Source organism: Hemibagrus wyckioides, linkage group LG19 (genome assembly GCF_019097595.1).
Source record: "Hemibagrus wyckioides isolate EC202008001 linkage group LG19, SWU_Hwy_1.0, whole genome shotgun sequence".
Taxonomy (NCBI): Eukaryota; Metazoa; Chordata; class Actinopteri; order Siluriformes; family Bagridae; genus Hemibagrus; species Hemibagrus wyckioides.
The window spans coordinates 3,199,790-3,215,320 of NC_080728.1; the positions used below are offsets into that span (position 1 = coordinate 3,199,790).

The 15,531-nt window shown below is 38.3% G+C and overlaps 2 protein-coding genes across 4 annotated transcripts in view; one reads left to right on the forward strand and one right to left on the reverse strand.

Moving 5' to 3' along the window:
* The window catches only part of LOC131370005 (NACHT, LRR and PYD domains-containing protein 12-like), a 30,162-nt gene extending 14,636 nt beyond the window's left edge, over positions 1 to 15,526 (reverse strand). Inside the window, exons 1-9 of one of the 3 annotated variants that reach the window (XM_058416994.1) lie at positions 15,332 to 15,525; positions 14,763 to 14,832; positions 12,807 to 12,876; positions 12,482 to 12,598; positions 11,369 to 11,437; positions 8,083 to 9,864; positions 6,262 to 6,456; positions 5,841 to 6,014; positions 4,630 to 4,803 (exon numbers count right to left, since the gene is read on the reverse strand). In XM_058416994.1, coding sequence (XP_058272977.1) covers positions 4,630 to 4,803; positions 5,841 to 6,014; positions 6,262 to 6,456; positions 8,083 to 9,864; positions 11,369 to 11,437; positions 12,482 to 12,598; positions 12,807 to 12,859 — 2,564 coding nt within the window. In that variant the 5' untranslated portion in view covers positions 12,860 to 12,876; positions 14,763 to 14,832; positions 15,332 to 15,525. Of the gene's footprint in view, positions 1 to 4,629; positions 4,804 to 5,840; positions 6,015 to 6,261; positions 6,457 to 8,082; positions 9,865 to 11,368; positions 11,438 to 12,481; positions 12,599 to 12,806; positions 12,877 to 14,762; positions 14,833 to 15,331 lie in introns of all 3 variants that reach the window. The other 2 variants (XM_058416995.1, XM_058416993.1) reach the window with 2 other exon arrangements.
* LOC131370456 (NACHT, LRR and PYD domains-containing protein 3-like) overlaps positions 1 to 15,531 on the forward strand; it is an 89,572-nt gene that overhangs the window by 49,215 nt on the left and 24,826 nt on the right. The gene's annotated exons all lie outside the window — the stretch shown is intronic.

The window sequence follows — 15,531 nt, forward strand, 5'->3', positions numbered from 1 at the left end:
TTAAAATCACCTAATATTGTGTGGGTCCTCCTTGTGATATCAAAACAGCTCTGACCAATGGAGGCATGGATTCCACAAGACATCTGAAGGTGTGCTGTGGTATCTGATACTCTGTTTGCTTGCCTTTTTCCCTGTTGCCATAGGTGCATCCTGTTGCCATCACTTCCCCATGTACCTGCCCTCCACAAAATGTAAAAGAAATGAGTCATCAGACCAGGCCACCTTCTTCCATTGCTCCATGGTCCAGTTCTGATGCTCATGAGCACAATGTAGGTGCTTTGGGCTCTATTATAAAGCAACTACAATTTTATTAATTGAGAAACTACATACAGTATAGAGGGATTTCTTATTTGTTTTCTGATCAACACCAAAAACAAACACTACTCTCTCTTCTGCTGCAGCCCCCTACCCCAAGGAGACTTACTCCCAGTTGGAATAATCTTTATCAGTGAGAACAGCTTACCATATCGAGTATGGTATGAAAAGTGAAAAATGAAAAATGAAAAGTATATTAGTCAAGGTAATTCCTTTTGACAGCATAGACAGAGGATTAAGGGAAATCACTACTACCACCAGCTGATTTGCTAAACCAACTGCCTTCACAAACACAATTCATATGAGATGCAGACAAAAATTTGTTATGCCTGGTCACTTCTCCTAATGGGAAGCTTCAATCTTCCACACTAACAGCTGAATCTATTCTGTTTGTGATCCTGTGACAAGAAATAAAATTATGTATGTAACCTGGTTCCCTGAGATGGAAAAAAGATGCTGCGTCATGGCTGAGGCTATGGGAACGCTTCTATGTAGAGGTTGTGTCTGAAGCTCTGTGTGAAATCACACCAATTTATCGGCTCATGTAAAAAAAAAACGGGTTTTTACTTCAGCTTCTCCTTGTCTGAAGGAAGTGCGAATGGATGCCTGAGGTGTGGATAGCGATACGTGCAGGCATGTCTGCAGGAACTCTAGCACTGTACTAACAGGGCAGTGAACTCAATCCTGACAAGGCCAATTACACCAGAGGTGTTTAATGAAGGGGACCTCCGAAGGTAGCCCCTGAGTTTCAGGAGAAAGTGTTTCAGCACTAAAAACATAGCCCCCATCTTCATGCAATGTGTGTGCCATGAGAGACAGGAGCCCTCCTAAATGCCATGGCCAGGGCTTTGGCTGCTACAGTCATGAGCCAAGTACCCTCTAAGCCTGAGAGGCAGAGAGGCACTGACCTAGTCAGATTATAATGTCAGACCTTTATGGCAGAAAGGATGGAATTTCCCAAAGTGAAAGACAGATGTGCCTGCACCATGGCTAAATCCCAAACTATCCCACAGAAGGTGGTTCTCATAGAGACAGAAAGCATGCACTTCACTGGGTTGAGGCCTAGGGACCTCATGTGGGGAAGAATTGCATCTCATTGATTGGCTGCTACTTCCCTCGACTGAGCCAACATGAGCCAGTCATCTGGATAATTGAGTACATGGATGCCCCAGGGTGCAATAATACCAGAGCAGACTAGACCTAAAAGGAGAAACTGGCACTGGTACACTTCACCCCAAAAGCGAAGCAGGGGAGTCTCCTGTGCTTTGGTGAGATGCATATGTGAAGTTATGCACCATTCAGGATTATCATTGCAAATCAGTCTTCAGACCTGATCTGCAACACAATGACCTTGAGTCTTAACATAACATGCTTGAGTCTCAGCATAAAATTAGAGCACACAGGTCTAAAATTGGGTGTAGCCTGTCCTTTTTGGGAAACAAGGCATGCCAGCTTGACCTGGGAGGGAAATGCAATCTACAGCCCCTTTCTCAGATGCGAGCGGGGTTCCTCATGGACGAACGAGTTTCGGCCTGTGTCAGAGGGCAGCACACCATGAAAGAAGGAGAACGGAAGGGAAACTGGATTCTGTAGCATTTTCCTCGAATAGTGCCCTGAAACAGCAAGTTGGCAGGGGCTAACCCAGGAGGTGGCAACATACACTATATTGCCAAAAGTATTCGCTCACCCATCGAAATAATCAGAATCAGGTGTTCCAATCACTTCCATGGCCACAGGTGTATCAAATTAAGCACCTAGGCATGCAGACTGTTTTTACAAACATTTGTGAAAGAATGGGTCGCTCTCAGGAGCTCAGTGAATTCCAGCGTGGAACTGTGATAAGATGCCACCTGTGCAACAAATCCAGTCGTGAAATTTCCTCGCTCCTAAATATTCCACAGTCAACTGTCAGCTGTATTATAAGAATGTGGAAGTGTTTGGGAATGACAGCAACTCAGCCACGGAGTGGTAGGCCACGTAAACTGATGGAGCGGGGTCAGCGGATGCTGAGGTGCATAGTGCGAATAGGTCGCCAACTTTCTGCAGAGTCAATCACTACAGACCTCCAAACTTCATGTGGCCTTCAGATTAGCTCAAGAACAGTGCGCAGAGAGCTTCATGGAATGGGTTTCCATGGCCGAGCAGCTGCATCCAAGCCATACATCACCAAGTGCAATGCAAAGCGTCGGATGCAGTGGTGTAAAGCACGCCGCCACTGGACTCTAGAGCAGTGGAGACGCGTTCTCTGGAGTGACGAATCGCGCTTCTCCATCTGGCAATCTGATGGACGAGTCTGGGTTTGGCGGTTGCCAGGAGAACGGTACTTGTCTGACTGCATTGTGCCAAGTGTAAAGTTTGGTGGAGGGGGAATTATGGTGTGGGGTTGTTTTTCAGGAGCTGGGCTTGGCCCCTTAGTTCCAGTGAAAGGAACTCTGAATGCTTCAGCATACCAAGACATTTTGGACAATTCCATGCTCCCAACTTTGTGGGAACAGTTTGGAGCTGGCCCCTTCCTCTTCCAACATGACTGTGCACCAGTGACCAAAGCAAGGTCCATAAAGACATGGATGACAGAGTCTGGTGTGGAGGAACTTGACTGGCCTGCACAGAGTCCTGACCTCAACCCGATAGAACACCTTTGGGATGAATTAGAGCGGAGACTGAGAGCCAGGCCTTCTCGTCCAACATCAGTGTGTGACCTCACAAATGCGCTTCTGGAAGAATGGTCAAAAATTCCCATAAACACACTCCTAAACCTTGTGGACAGCCTTCCCAGAAGAGTTGAAGCTGTTATAGCTGCAAAGGGTGGACCGACGTCATATTGAACCCTATGGATTAGGAATGGGATGTCACTTAAGTTCATATGCGAGTCAAGGCAGGTGAGCGAATACTTTTGGCAATATAGTGTATAAGGAGCAGAAGCATGGGTGGTCATGGATGAATCCAGAAGCACCAGAGGTTGCGGGGTATGCAGCAGTGGAAATGGCCCTAAAGGGGCATCCCTGAGAACCCTAGCCCTATATTCCTCCATCACATGCGCACAGCACTGCAGGGCTATTGAGGCCACACCTCCACATGCACTGTGTATTCCTCCATAACATGCACTGATCATTTCTTGAATTCTGCACACCAAATAGTTTCAAAAAATGTCCATCTTGGTGAGTAGTCACGTAAATTACATAAATATATATATATATATATATATATATATATATATATATATATATATATATATATATATATATATATATATATATATATTTAAAAACAAAATTTTACTATTGTAAAAAACAATCATTTTTTAATAGACTGAGCAAACATTTAATTGAGATCATTTAAAAAAACTGTCCAAAAAAGACCATCCTACACACACACACACACACACAATTCCCCTCAGTCACTTAAGGGGGGCTCTGACTATCACAAGAAAATCGAATCCACAGTTCTGCATTTGAACCTGAAGATTAAAGTTTTTAATGGGAAGGGAAAGGGTGGGGTGTGCTTACGTTTAACAGCAAACATAGGGAAATATGTTTTTTTTTTTACATTCAACATTTATGTTTTTGTGTTGTTCAATGAAAGAATTGATTAAAGTTCTACATACAATTAAATCAAAGGCAAAAATCTCATTTCTGCATTAGTTTGCTTGCATGTCGGCTTAGGACCAAACAAAATGTTTATATTTATGTTTGTATATACAGTTTATATAAATTTCCCAAAATTCCTAAATAATTTAAATAAATTCCCATTATATATACTGATAAATTGTTGTGATTTCACACAGAGCTTCAGACACAACTTTCACATAGAAGCGTTCCCATAATGTCAGCCGTGACGCAGCGTCAAGTTCCCTCGACAGGGAACTTCTGCTACCTGGGGCAGCCCTTCTCCCAAAACAATACTTGGAACAGGCACCCTTCATTGTACTTCATTGTACATTTCAGACATTCACAATTAACTTTCATAAAAACAAAATAATAATAATTTAAAACAGAAAGAAATAAACATATAAAACACAATAAATAGAAATATAGAAAAGTATGAACCACTTGTACAAGACACATCAGCCTCACACTCAACACACTATAATCTCAGCTCATCCAGAGAGAGAGACGGAGAGACTGAATCTAGTTCTCTAATATACTTATAGTGCACTACACAAGGGGAATAAACGTGTTTCTCCATAGCCTAGTGCATCTATCTAGTGCATTATACAAAATATTTTGCAGAATCAAATAAGTAAGACTGACTCTCAAATATACTTCAATTAGAGAATGTGAAGAAGTAAACTGACTCTTAGAGAGATGATCTTACCACAGTTTTTCCAGTTTACAGTGAGGATTCTCCAGAACAGCAGAGAGACTCTTCACCCCTGATTCTCCTACATTATTAAAAGACAGATCCAGTTCTCTCAGGTGTGAGGGGTTTGATCTCAGAGCTGAAGTCAGAGCAGCACAGCCTTCATCTGAGACACCAGACTTACACAACCTGTAGAGAAACACAATCACACACTCCTTATCTAAAGAGTTTTATCTTGGTTTAAGATAAATGACATCACTTCTTGATATCGCATGATTATTCTATTTAACAACGTAGTTAAAAACTAGAAAGGTCAAGTTTGTCAGAACAAACTTTTGACACAAGCAGACATACAGTAAGAGAGTGCTATTAATAGAAAGACAGAAGAAGTAAGTGATACTGGTAGCTTGATAGGAAGAAATATAGATTTAGAGTTTTTGTGCTTTTTGTAGATTGATAGAGAGATAGATGAAGTAATAGCTGTTACAGTTATATTGACAGAGTGAGAGTGAAAGAGAGGCTTCAGGCCTTGCACACACAAATGTGTCTAAGTTTTGACAGTTCTTCAGTAATCTGTCAATGTAAATACGGGGAAGATTTTGTCCATTACAGGAAAACTATAGGAAGTCTTATGAGTCCAAAAACCCCCCCCAAAAAACATAATATACTGTATGAGATAACAATAGTGAAGCAATTTTACTCAAGCACTACTAATAAGTAGAATTTACATTTTATGAATTCTTAACATTCATACCTCAAATAAACCACATTACTCAATATTTAAAGTATTTCTGGTTACATATTCTGCTTAATTTAATAAAGTTTTTGAGATTTGAAGTTTTACATGATCAGCACAGCCAGATGTAAATTAACATGGGTGTTGCTGGGAGCAACTGGCAGGACCCCAGGTTTTATGAGGGATTGAGCTAATTTTGACTCGCTGTTGTGGACTGATTTATTTGGACATGGACTGGAGGCTTGAAAATTGTAAACTCATTTTTTGTTTTTTTTATTAAACCCTGCATTTAGTTTGTGTCCCAGGTGCAGTTTGTGTGATTAGATACAGTGTTTAAGAAAAATTCGGATCAAGTCAGGTTTTGTGCTTCAGCTTCTTACATACATACATCTAACCCAAAGACTCTTCTTTAGAGAAAATAAAACTTCAGTCTCGTTATTAGAGAATGTGTCGTACTGTGTAGGTCATGTGACTCTCAGAATGATCTTACCTCAGAATCTCCAGTTTACAGTGAGGAATCTCCAGTACAGCAGAGAGACTCTTCACTCCTGAGTCTCCTAGTAGATTATAGGACAGATTCAGTCCTCTGAGGTGTGAGGGGTTTGATCTCAGAGCTGAAGTCAGAGCAGCACAGCCTTCAACTGAGACACCACAATTACACAACCTGTAGAGAGACACAATGACACAGTCCTTATTACAGATTTTATCTTAGTTTAGTAGTTGTGAAGACGATGTGTCTGTCCTGTCGGATTGTTTGCCCTCTCTTGAACAACCACAAGGTATTTTTAAACATTAAAAATTACATTACATTTGATGCCAGAAATTGAACAGTGAGTGGGCCTGGGTAAAACAGGGTGGGCAAATCATCAAATATTTATTAAATAAATTAACAGAAAAAGCTACAGTCTTACCTCAATGTCTCCAGTTTACAGTGAGGATTCTGCAGTACAGCAGAGAGACACTTCACTCCCGATTCTTCTATATCAGTCCTAGTCAGATCCAGTGTTTTCACAGTCAGATGCAGTTCTCTAAGATTGGAGGTTTCTGAGCTGAGCACTGAGGCCAGAGCTGACCAGCTTCTCACTCCAAGTAACTCACACCTGATACTGAAGGAAATAAAATAATACATAATGAACTAACACTAGTGTGAACTATCAAATCAAGTCTTCAAGGTTTCCACTGTTAATTTTTATAGATGCCACAATGTTAGCTAGGAATGTTACATGATGATTTACCTTTGTGTTTGTGACTTTACCACCCTATCTGGCTATAAGTTACACAGGTGAAGACAGACATTTATTAGTGGATAGTAACTAGTTCTAGCTACTTTTATCTGAGCTTTTCTTTAGTTTTAAACCCACAGTGAATTTGCTACAATAAAAGCTGATGCGCTGCCAAGCCAGAAGCTAGCAAGCAATTGCCAAAGGTTGAATTGTGTATTGGTGCATGATGGGTACATGCTGGGTATTGTAGCAATTGGGTGAAAAAGGGAAAATTACAAAATTATGAATTCTGCCAACATAGTAAGAGATACAGCACTGTAAAAAAAATGCTACTGTGGCTGTGGGGGCATGGTTGAGTGTCTGCTGTGGACGGAGAGGAGGCAGGTTGTACATGATCATTCCTACCTGTGCTTTGTTACCTATAGGCAACTTATGTGTGTTTTTTTGTGCTTTCAGTGACTACTTTTACAAGAGAGAGCAAGAGAGAGATAGCTAGCAGGCAGAGCTTACAACACACACAAACACACATACACACACACACACACCAGTAGCCACGAGCTACTGATGGCCCATTTTCAGTTTTTCTTCCCCCAAAGCATAGTCTGTGGAAAATCTACCTGCTTTCTGAGGTTCTTCAACTACGTACCATGAAAAATATAAATATATTAAATTCTAATTTAAAGCCAGAATTTCCCTTTAAATGCTGTAAAGGTTGCTTCAGATCCAAAAATCTGAAAATCCAAAAATCTGAAAAGCCTGTGAATTACTGAATCTGATCTAAAATGTTTATATAAAAGGAGAAAGGACAGAGTGTTTTGTGTGTGTTGTGCCAGAGCCCCTTATTTGTTTTCTGGGCCAGTTAGTAGAATTCTGGGCATGTTCTTCCCCTTACAATCTATATGTTTCATCTCCCCGTGTGTATATAACATATGTCAGTGTAACAAAAAAGTTATAGAAATAATTAGCAAATAATAGATTCTATAGTATAGATAGTATTCTTCTTATATAATATAATTAAAAATGTTGACTCTCATAAGTATGACGCTGTTTGAAGTCAGTTTCCTATGAAAGGCCATTTCCAACTCACAAATAAAACCTTTACCAAGCCATAACAACAGGAAAGTTAATAAAATAATAATAATAATAATAATAATAATAATAATAATAATAATAATAATAATGAAAACATTCCTATGGGATGATGATGATTTTACCACTGGTAGAATCAGAAGTGTGAACATGCACTAATATATATCATAACTAATAACTTCAAGGACCTTCTTGTTTATGACTCTAAATCATACTAACTTCTAAAGGTATTTCTACTCAAATCACTGGCTTCCACCTGCTTATGTTAAAATACTTGACCTTCAGTCTTATTCATTTTTTCATGCAATTTTTATTCTTTTAATTTTATCTGTTTGCTTTATCTCCACCCTGTTTCATTATTTTCAGTTTCTCTCTGTCTAACACTGCATCAGTAGAACAGTTATATTCAGCTTTACTTACATTGCTTTTCTGGAGGCTGCAATCACAGGCATTACCTTCAGAAGAACAGCTTCTGTTATCTTATCTGTACTGAAATATTTACTCAGGTCAAACTCTTCCAGCTCCTGTGCTGATGTCAGTAACACAAACACCAGAGCAGACCACTGTGAATAGGAGAGTTCACCTTGTTTTCCAGATTTCAGGTAGTGCTGGATTTCCTCCACAGAATTATCACCAAGTTCATTCAGACAGCAGAACAGATTGATGGATTTCTCTGTAGGAAGATCTTCACTGATCTTCATCTTTATGTACTGAACTGTTTCTTCTATGCTCTGGGAACCACTTGTTGTCTGTATTACTAAATCCTGTAAGAGTTTCTGATTGGACTCCAGTGAGAGACCGAGAAGAAAGCGTAGGAAAAGATCCAGTTGTCCAGTCTTACACTCTAAAACCTGATCTACAGCACTCTTGTGTAGATCTGAGATTGTATTTTCTTTTGTCTCTTGTTCAGAGACCTGATTCTGTTTCAGAACATTCCTCTTTTCCATCATGAAGGTCAGGTTCACATACAGAGCTGCGAGGTGCTCCTGAATGCTCAGATGAACAAAGCAGTACACTTTACTCTGGTGAAGCCCAGACTCCTCTCTGAAGATCTGTGTACACACACCTGAGTACACTGCTGCTTCTGTCACATCAATGCCACACTCTCTCAGGTCTTCCTCATAGAAGATCAGGTTCCCTTTCTTCAGCTGCTGAAAAGCCAGTTGTCCCAGTTTAAGAAGCATTTCTTCATAACTATCCAGCTTCTTTGAGTATTTTTCTCTTATGATGTTTGTCTGAATGATGAGGAAGTGTGTGTACATTTGAGTCAGAGTCTTGGGGATCTCTCCACTCTCTGCTTCACCCAACATTCTCTCTAGAACAGTGGCTGAAATCCAGCAGAAGACTGGGATGTGGCACATGATGTAGAGGCTTCTTAATGACTTCAGGTGTGTGATGATGTTATTGGCCAGGCTCTGATCACTGATCCTCTTCCTGAAGTACTCCTCCTTCTGTGGGTCATTGAACCCTCGTACCTCTGTGACTCGATGCACACACTCAGAGGGGATTTGATCAGCTGCTGCTGGTCGGGAGGTGATCCAGATGAGAGCAGAGGGAAGCAGATTCCCTTTAATCAGGTTTATCAGCAGCACCGGCACTGATGCTGATTCAGTTACATCACACACTCTCACTGTGTTCTGGAAATCTAGAGGAAAACGACACTCATCCAATCCGTCAAAAATGAACAGAACCTTTTCCAAACTGGACATTTCAGTTTCTTTTGTTTCTTTAAAACAGAACTGAAGGAGCTCCATCAGACTCAGTTTCTGGTCCTTCATCAAATTCAGCTCTCTGAAAGGAAGTGGAAATATGAGGTAGATGTCCTGATTTTCTTTCCCTTCAGCCCAGTCCAGAATGAACTTCTGCACAGAGACTGTTTTTCCGATGCCAGCGACTCCCTTTGTCAGAACAGTTCTGATGGGTTCATCTTGTTCAGATAAAGGTTTAAAGATGTCATTGCATTTGATTGGTGTTTCCTCTGTTGTTGTTCTCCTGGATGCTGCCTCGATCTGCCTCACCTCATGTTCATTATTGACTTCTCCACTGTCTCCCTCTGTGATGTAGAGCTCTGTGTAGATCTCATTCAGGAGGGTTTGGTTCCCCGGGTTTATTATCACTCCATGCAAACACTGAAACTTCTTCAATAGATTTAATTTGAACTTTTTCTGGAATTCATTTACAACAGTAGATTCTGGGTCGTGCCTGTGATATGGTGAAGCAGAAACATGTGGTGAGACATGAGCTCCATGTACAATATTAAAGATCACTTTTATGACCACAGAGAGTTCTTTATAATGTTCTCACTATATGTGTTTGCCTTAGTCTGCTGTATGTTTTCTGCAGTGTAATGACTCTTGTGGAACAAAATTCTACTGTACTCACTACTAAAATCTGACTCCAGCTCCACACCGACCCGACAGCTCAGTCTGAGTGAGACTCATAGTTAGTAAGGCCTCAAAACTAAATAAGCCAATCAAGCAGAGTAGATGAATGCAGATAAGAGATTTTATTTTGTAATCAGCGCTGACACAAGAATTGAGATGCTCACGCATGAACGTCCCAACAACCTCTGTTCGGGGAACTCCAACTACAGCCTTTATATACATTTCCCTTATCTTTCCAATGCAACACGTCACTGGTTCTTTGCCGAGACAATCCCACCCATTTTTCTTTTTTTTTGGACCTTTTAAATTCCTTTTTTACACCATTATCTCTGAATTTACAACTTTTCGAATACCATTATAATTAAACTTCCCTAAATCATTATATTAAAAAATTGGGCGTTTCCGCCCCCACCAGTGGGATTGTCTTCGGCCACACTCTCTCCAACACCTCATTCTTCTTCAGGAGACAGCATGGGTAAGTTCTTAGTCCTTCAGGGGCCAACACCCTTTCTTTTATTTTTCTACATTACACTCTACACTTCACGGCTTTTCTGATTTATCCGCTGTCTTCTACGTATGTACTCTAGATATTTCGCCTGGTACCACCATTGCCATCCAGCACGCGCTGCGTTTACTTCATGATGAGATCACTGCCGCTCCAGGTACCAGTGGAGCGAAGATTGACCATAACAATCTAGGGTGCGTCTCTGCCATTGATTGGTCCAAGTTTGGAAAGCCTGGTACCGCAGAGAAAGCCTGCCAGACTGACATCATTGATACAACTATTTGTTCTCCAAAGCCCTTGCAGCCTGTGTGCAAGGCCCGTGACAGAGCAACATGCCATGTTAAACCCTATATTGTTCTCAAGCTCAAACGACCTAACGAATAAACCTTACCTGAGAACTCACTCCTGCTGTCCCCTGATTATTTCACACAACATCAAACACACACCTCATACATATATCCTCATGAATAAAAATTATCTCCCACACGCTCTAGTTAATAACAGCAGAGGGATTTATAATACCACTGTGTCATGTTGGTTTTGATCTTATCCTGTATCTGTGATGATGTTCTTATATATCCTTTCTCTTTCACTCCTGTCTGGCTGTTAGGGATATGATTGAATACATCACTCTGAATGAACAAGTAATGTGTTCTAAACATGTACAAATAGAGATAAAATGTTTAAGTATTTTTAAGTAGTTTTTTTTTGTTGCAATATTACCATAAACAATAAAAGTAAGATTTTTCCTATAGTTTAATTAAAAAAAGAACATGCCCTTAATTTGTCCTTCTTATTGATTTTAAAATTACATCACCCCTGTGGAAGTGAGGAGTCTTCATCTTCAAAATCACATGGAACACCCTCAGACTGTGTGGAGCTACAGCTGCAAAAGATTATAAACAGTCCTATAATGATTCATAAACATTCATTTCAGCTTTTAATGAACTTCTTAATTTAATAAACAAGTACAACAGAATAGAAACAGAATAGGAATTGCACTTTAACCATAAATGATAACAATAACTTTTATTCTTAAAGAGCATACTCTTAATTTGTCCTTCTTACTGATTTTAAAATGAGTGCTGAATATTTACATCCCTGGTCACATCTTAAAGTGATCATGCAGCAAGCTCTGTAGTGAGATTTCCTGATTGAACACTGGTGTAACTCTAGAAGGTTCTTATGGCTTCATATCCTGTCAGTGGCTATTTGATGCTAAGTAGTGGTCTATTCTGCAAAAAATAATACATCCAGTGGCTCACATTAACTTTTTGGATACTTAAACCACATTTACAAATGCATTATTTTTACTACATTGCAAAACAACTTGTTAAATGAAGAGGGATTTATTTTTAAGATCCCACAAGCAATCTTCACCATTTCCCCCCAAAAATAGTGTCATTAAAGATAAGGGGGTTCAGTATTTAGTTTGCTTTTTTGTTTATTTAGTTAAATTTCCCTTTAATTGTAACTTTAGCGGTGACATGAACAGTGAGGAGACGCTTTAAAAAGTCTGGAGGTGGGTGTTAGGGGGAAAGTTCCTAATTAATAGATTTCCTAACTGAATATTGATGTAGCTCTAGAAAATTTTTATGGTTTGGTATCCTGTCAGTGACAAAATGTTGCTAAATGGTGGCCTGCAAATAACTATATGTACCGCAGCTCAGAAAGTATTTGGACACTTAAGGCACACTTATAAATAAATAAGAAATTTAAATTTCATATTTTTCCTAACAACATGTCAAACCCAGTGGCATTTATTTTAAAGATCCCACAGACATTAAATAAGATAAATGTATTTGGACACTGGATATTAAAGATCACTTATGGTGATTTAGTCTTGATTTAGTTTGCTCTTCTGTTTATCTTGTTAAATTTCCCTTTAACTGTGACTTTAGGAGAAGCATTAACAGTGAAGGTACATTACCTTTGTTTAAGTGGGGAGACTCCAGCTTTAAAATCCAAAACAGCATCCACAGACCTATTACAGTTAAAGGAGCTACAGCTAGGTGCTGGTGATTTTGATCTCTTTCCATGGAGTTTACTGCAAAAGATTATAAACAGTCCTTTAATGATTCATAAACACTTATTCCAGCTTTTAATGAACTGTTTAATTTAATAAACACTTACAACAGAATAGAAACTGATAGTAAAAAAACAAACAAATTTTTAGTTAAATTATTTCTTCCATATCAATAAATAAACCAGTTATAAATAATCACTGATTAGAATACAACTGCATTGTACTTTACCATGTTTTTGCAGGTGGGGACTCATTATCTGTGTTCACATCCAGAGGCTTCATCTTTAAATATTAGTAAACTATGCACACACACACACACACACTCATCAACTCACGATGTCAAAACAATTTTTTACTGGTCAATTTAACATTTCATATAGGGTCAGTTTACTGTGTACTTATTAGTATAACATAAGTGTAAGGAACTACGGGGACAATTCACTGCCAGACCAACAGAGGGGGTGCTGATGGGTGGATTGCTGATCCTTGTTGAGCATCAAGTGATCATATCATGTGCAAAGTCACCTGTTCTTAATTATCTGTAATGTGTTGCCTTATTTATACCTGTCCTTTTGTGTCTATCCTTGTAGAGCTATTATTTTCTGTTGTGTTTGGTTCCTTGAGTTTTGCTTTCATTCATGTTTTCAGGTGTTCATTTACTGTTTATTTTTTATCTCCTTTGTTACTTTGTGTCATTTTTGCTTAAATCAAACAAGGAAGGTTTTTAATCCTGCACATGATTCATTGCGACTTCCAAACCTTGACAGTAAGACAATATACTGCCATAAGACAAAGTTTCCAGACCAATGGCATCATGTTGTCCCCAGGATGGCGGGAGAATGTCAAGTCTGTTTTCGGATGCTTTTTGGATGATAATGTTGTGTGTAGTTTATAAAATAAAAGATGAAAAAGATTGTAATTGTGATTCGTGGATAACATTTTTAGTAGACAGATTAAAAGTGCCTCCTTTACTATAAACATTTTAGTATGTGTGACTAGATTAAGTAGCTGACTAATCATCTGTAAACTGGTAATGGAAAGTAGCGTAGAGTAGACTAGTGATGCTTATTCAATTCATTAGTAGCACAATAATCTGTTTGGCAGATATTAAAGGCCTATCTATTATATTACTGAATTGTATTTACTATTGCCTTATGACTGTCCACTTTGGTCAATCGAGGTTAGACTAACAAATAACAGTGTTTAAAGATAAAAGAAAGGAGCAAAATATTTTGTACATTAGAGGAACCTGCATTCACCTGTAGTGTATTCAAGATGACATGATAAAATAGCTATTTAAAGAAGGTAATTAAAAGAAGAAAGATCAGTTAAGAGTGTATGCATTTACATTGAACATTTGCAGCACTTGTCAGACACACTTCTCAAGAATGACATCTTTCCATCACAGTCAGCATTAACGTTTTCAGCAATTTGTACTACAGTAGCTTTTCTGATGTAAGAACTGTACATAGTGTAATATGTATATTACTAACATAATAACATGTTCACAATGTAATAATTTTATTAAAACATTAAAGCTCAAGCTTACAATGCAATAATTATTTTTAGTATTATTTTAAAAGCAAGGTTATAGCAGCACATGATGAGTAAAATTCAAACAATATTTACAGTATAATAATTTTCTTCCAATATAACACATTTGATGAAAAATAGAAAATATACTAAAAATGTTTGTTGTACTAAAAAAGTGTTAAATGTTAACGTAATTTTAGTTTAATTTGTTCATGTAGGCCTTAATAAGACCAAATGAAACATTTTGAAACAAAGAAAAAGTGTGTTCAATTGTAAATCTAACCAAATCTTTCTAAAGATTCTGCAATAAAGGAAACATCTAAAAAAGATGTACCACAAGGGAACAATTCAAATATCTTCAAATATCTTTTCTGAAGGTAAAAAATTCCAAACTATTAGAGTAAACATTTTACTGCAATTTTCCTTACTTTGTTTACCAGTAAATATTTATCTGGTAGAGGGGCTTCCACAAACAAGTTTTAAACTCCTCTTAGACTGTTTAAGGATTTCTTAAACAATCTAAGAGGAATTTAAAACTTGTTTTTCAGGTAAGCTTGTATCTGTTCTTCACGCACTGCAGATTTCCTACAACTGTTTTAGACGAGTCTAAACAAGACAACTTTAGGTTATTTATAATAAGAAAATAACTCACCTTTAATCAGCACTACTTTTGTGGGACATGATCATCACCATTTATTGTTTTCTTTAAAAAAAAGTTGGGGCTGTGGGAGAAACACCTTCTTTTTAGGAAGGAGGACTTTTTACAGGTGATATGTCAGTTTGGGAATTTTCTCTGATTTTTTCACGCCTTGATTTGGAAACTACTTGGTTTCATTTATAGTCTGAATTTTTGACAGCATTAGTTTTTTCCCTACTAGCATTTCTACATCAGCTGCTTACAGCCTATAGGCACACAGACAACTGAGTGAAATATAACGAAATATATTTAAAAAAAACACTGTGTTTGTTCCATACTGATAAAACTATATTCATCAAACATCTTGAATATTTAATTCATGTTTTAAATTCTCCAATTCTCTCAAGGAACTCGAGAAAGGCATTGTATAGTAAATACCCGACAAAGCCTACATTACAGGTAAGGTTGCACCTGTACCTCATATGACGCTGATTCCTTACAGCTGAGTTTACTTTTTCAAGTTTATTTTAGAATATATCCACATTCGTCTTATAAAAGATAATTTATATAAATAAATTACTCACCTTTGTCAATTCCTTATTATGTCTTTGTCAGTCCTTGTTTCTACCTTGAAAACATGTTTTAACTTTTCCCTCCGCTCCACTAAATGCAGCCGAGGCTGCAGTTGAAACAGGAAGGAGGATTCATTACAGGTGATGTGTCATTTGGGAATGAGTCGACTCTTTGAATCATCTCTTTCGGTATTTGTATGCCATCTAATCTC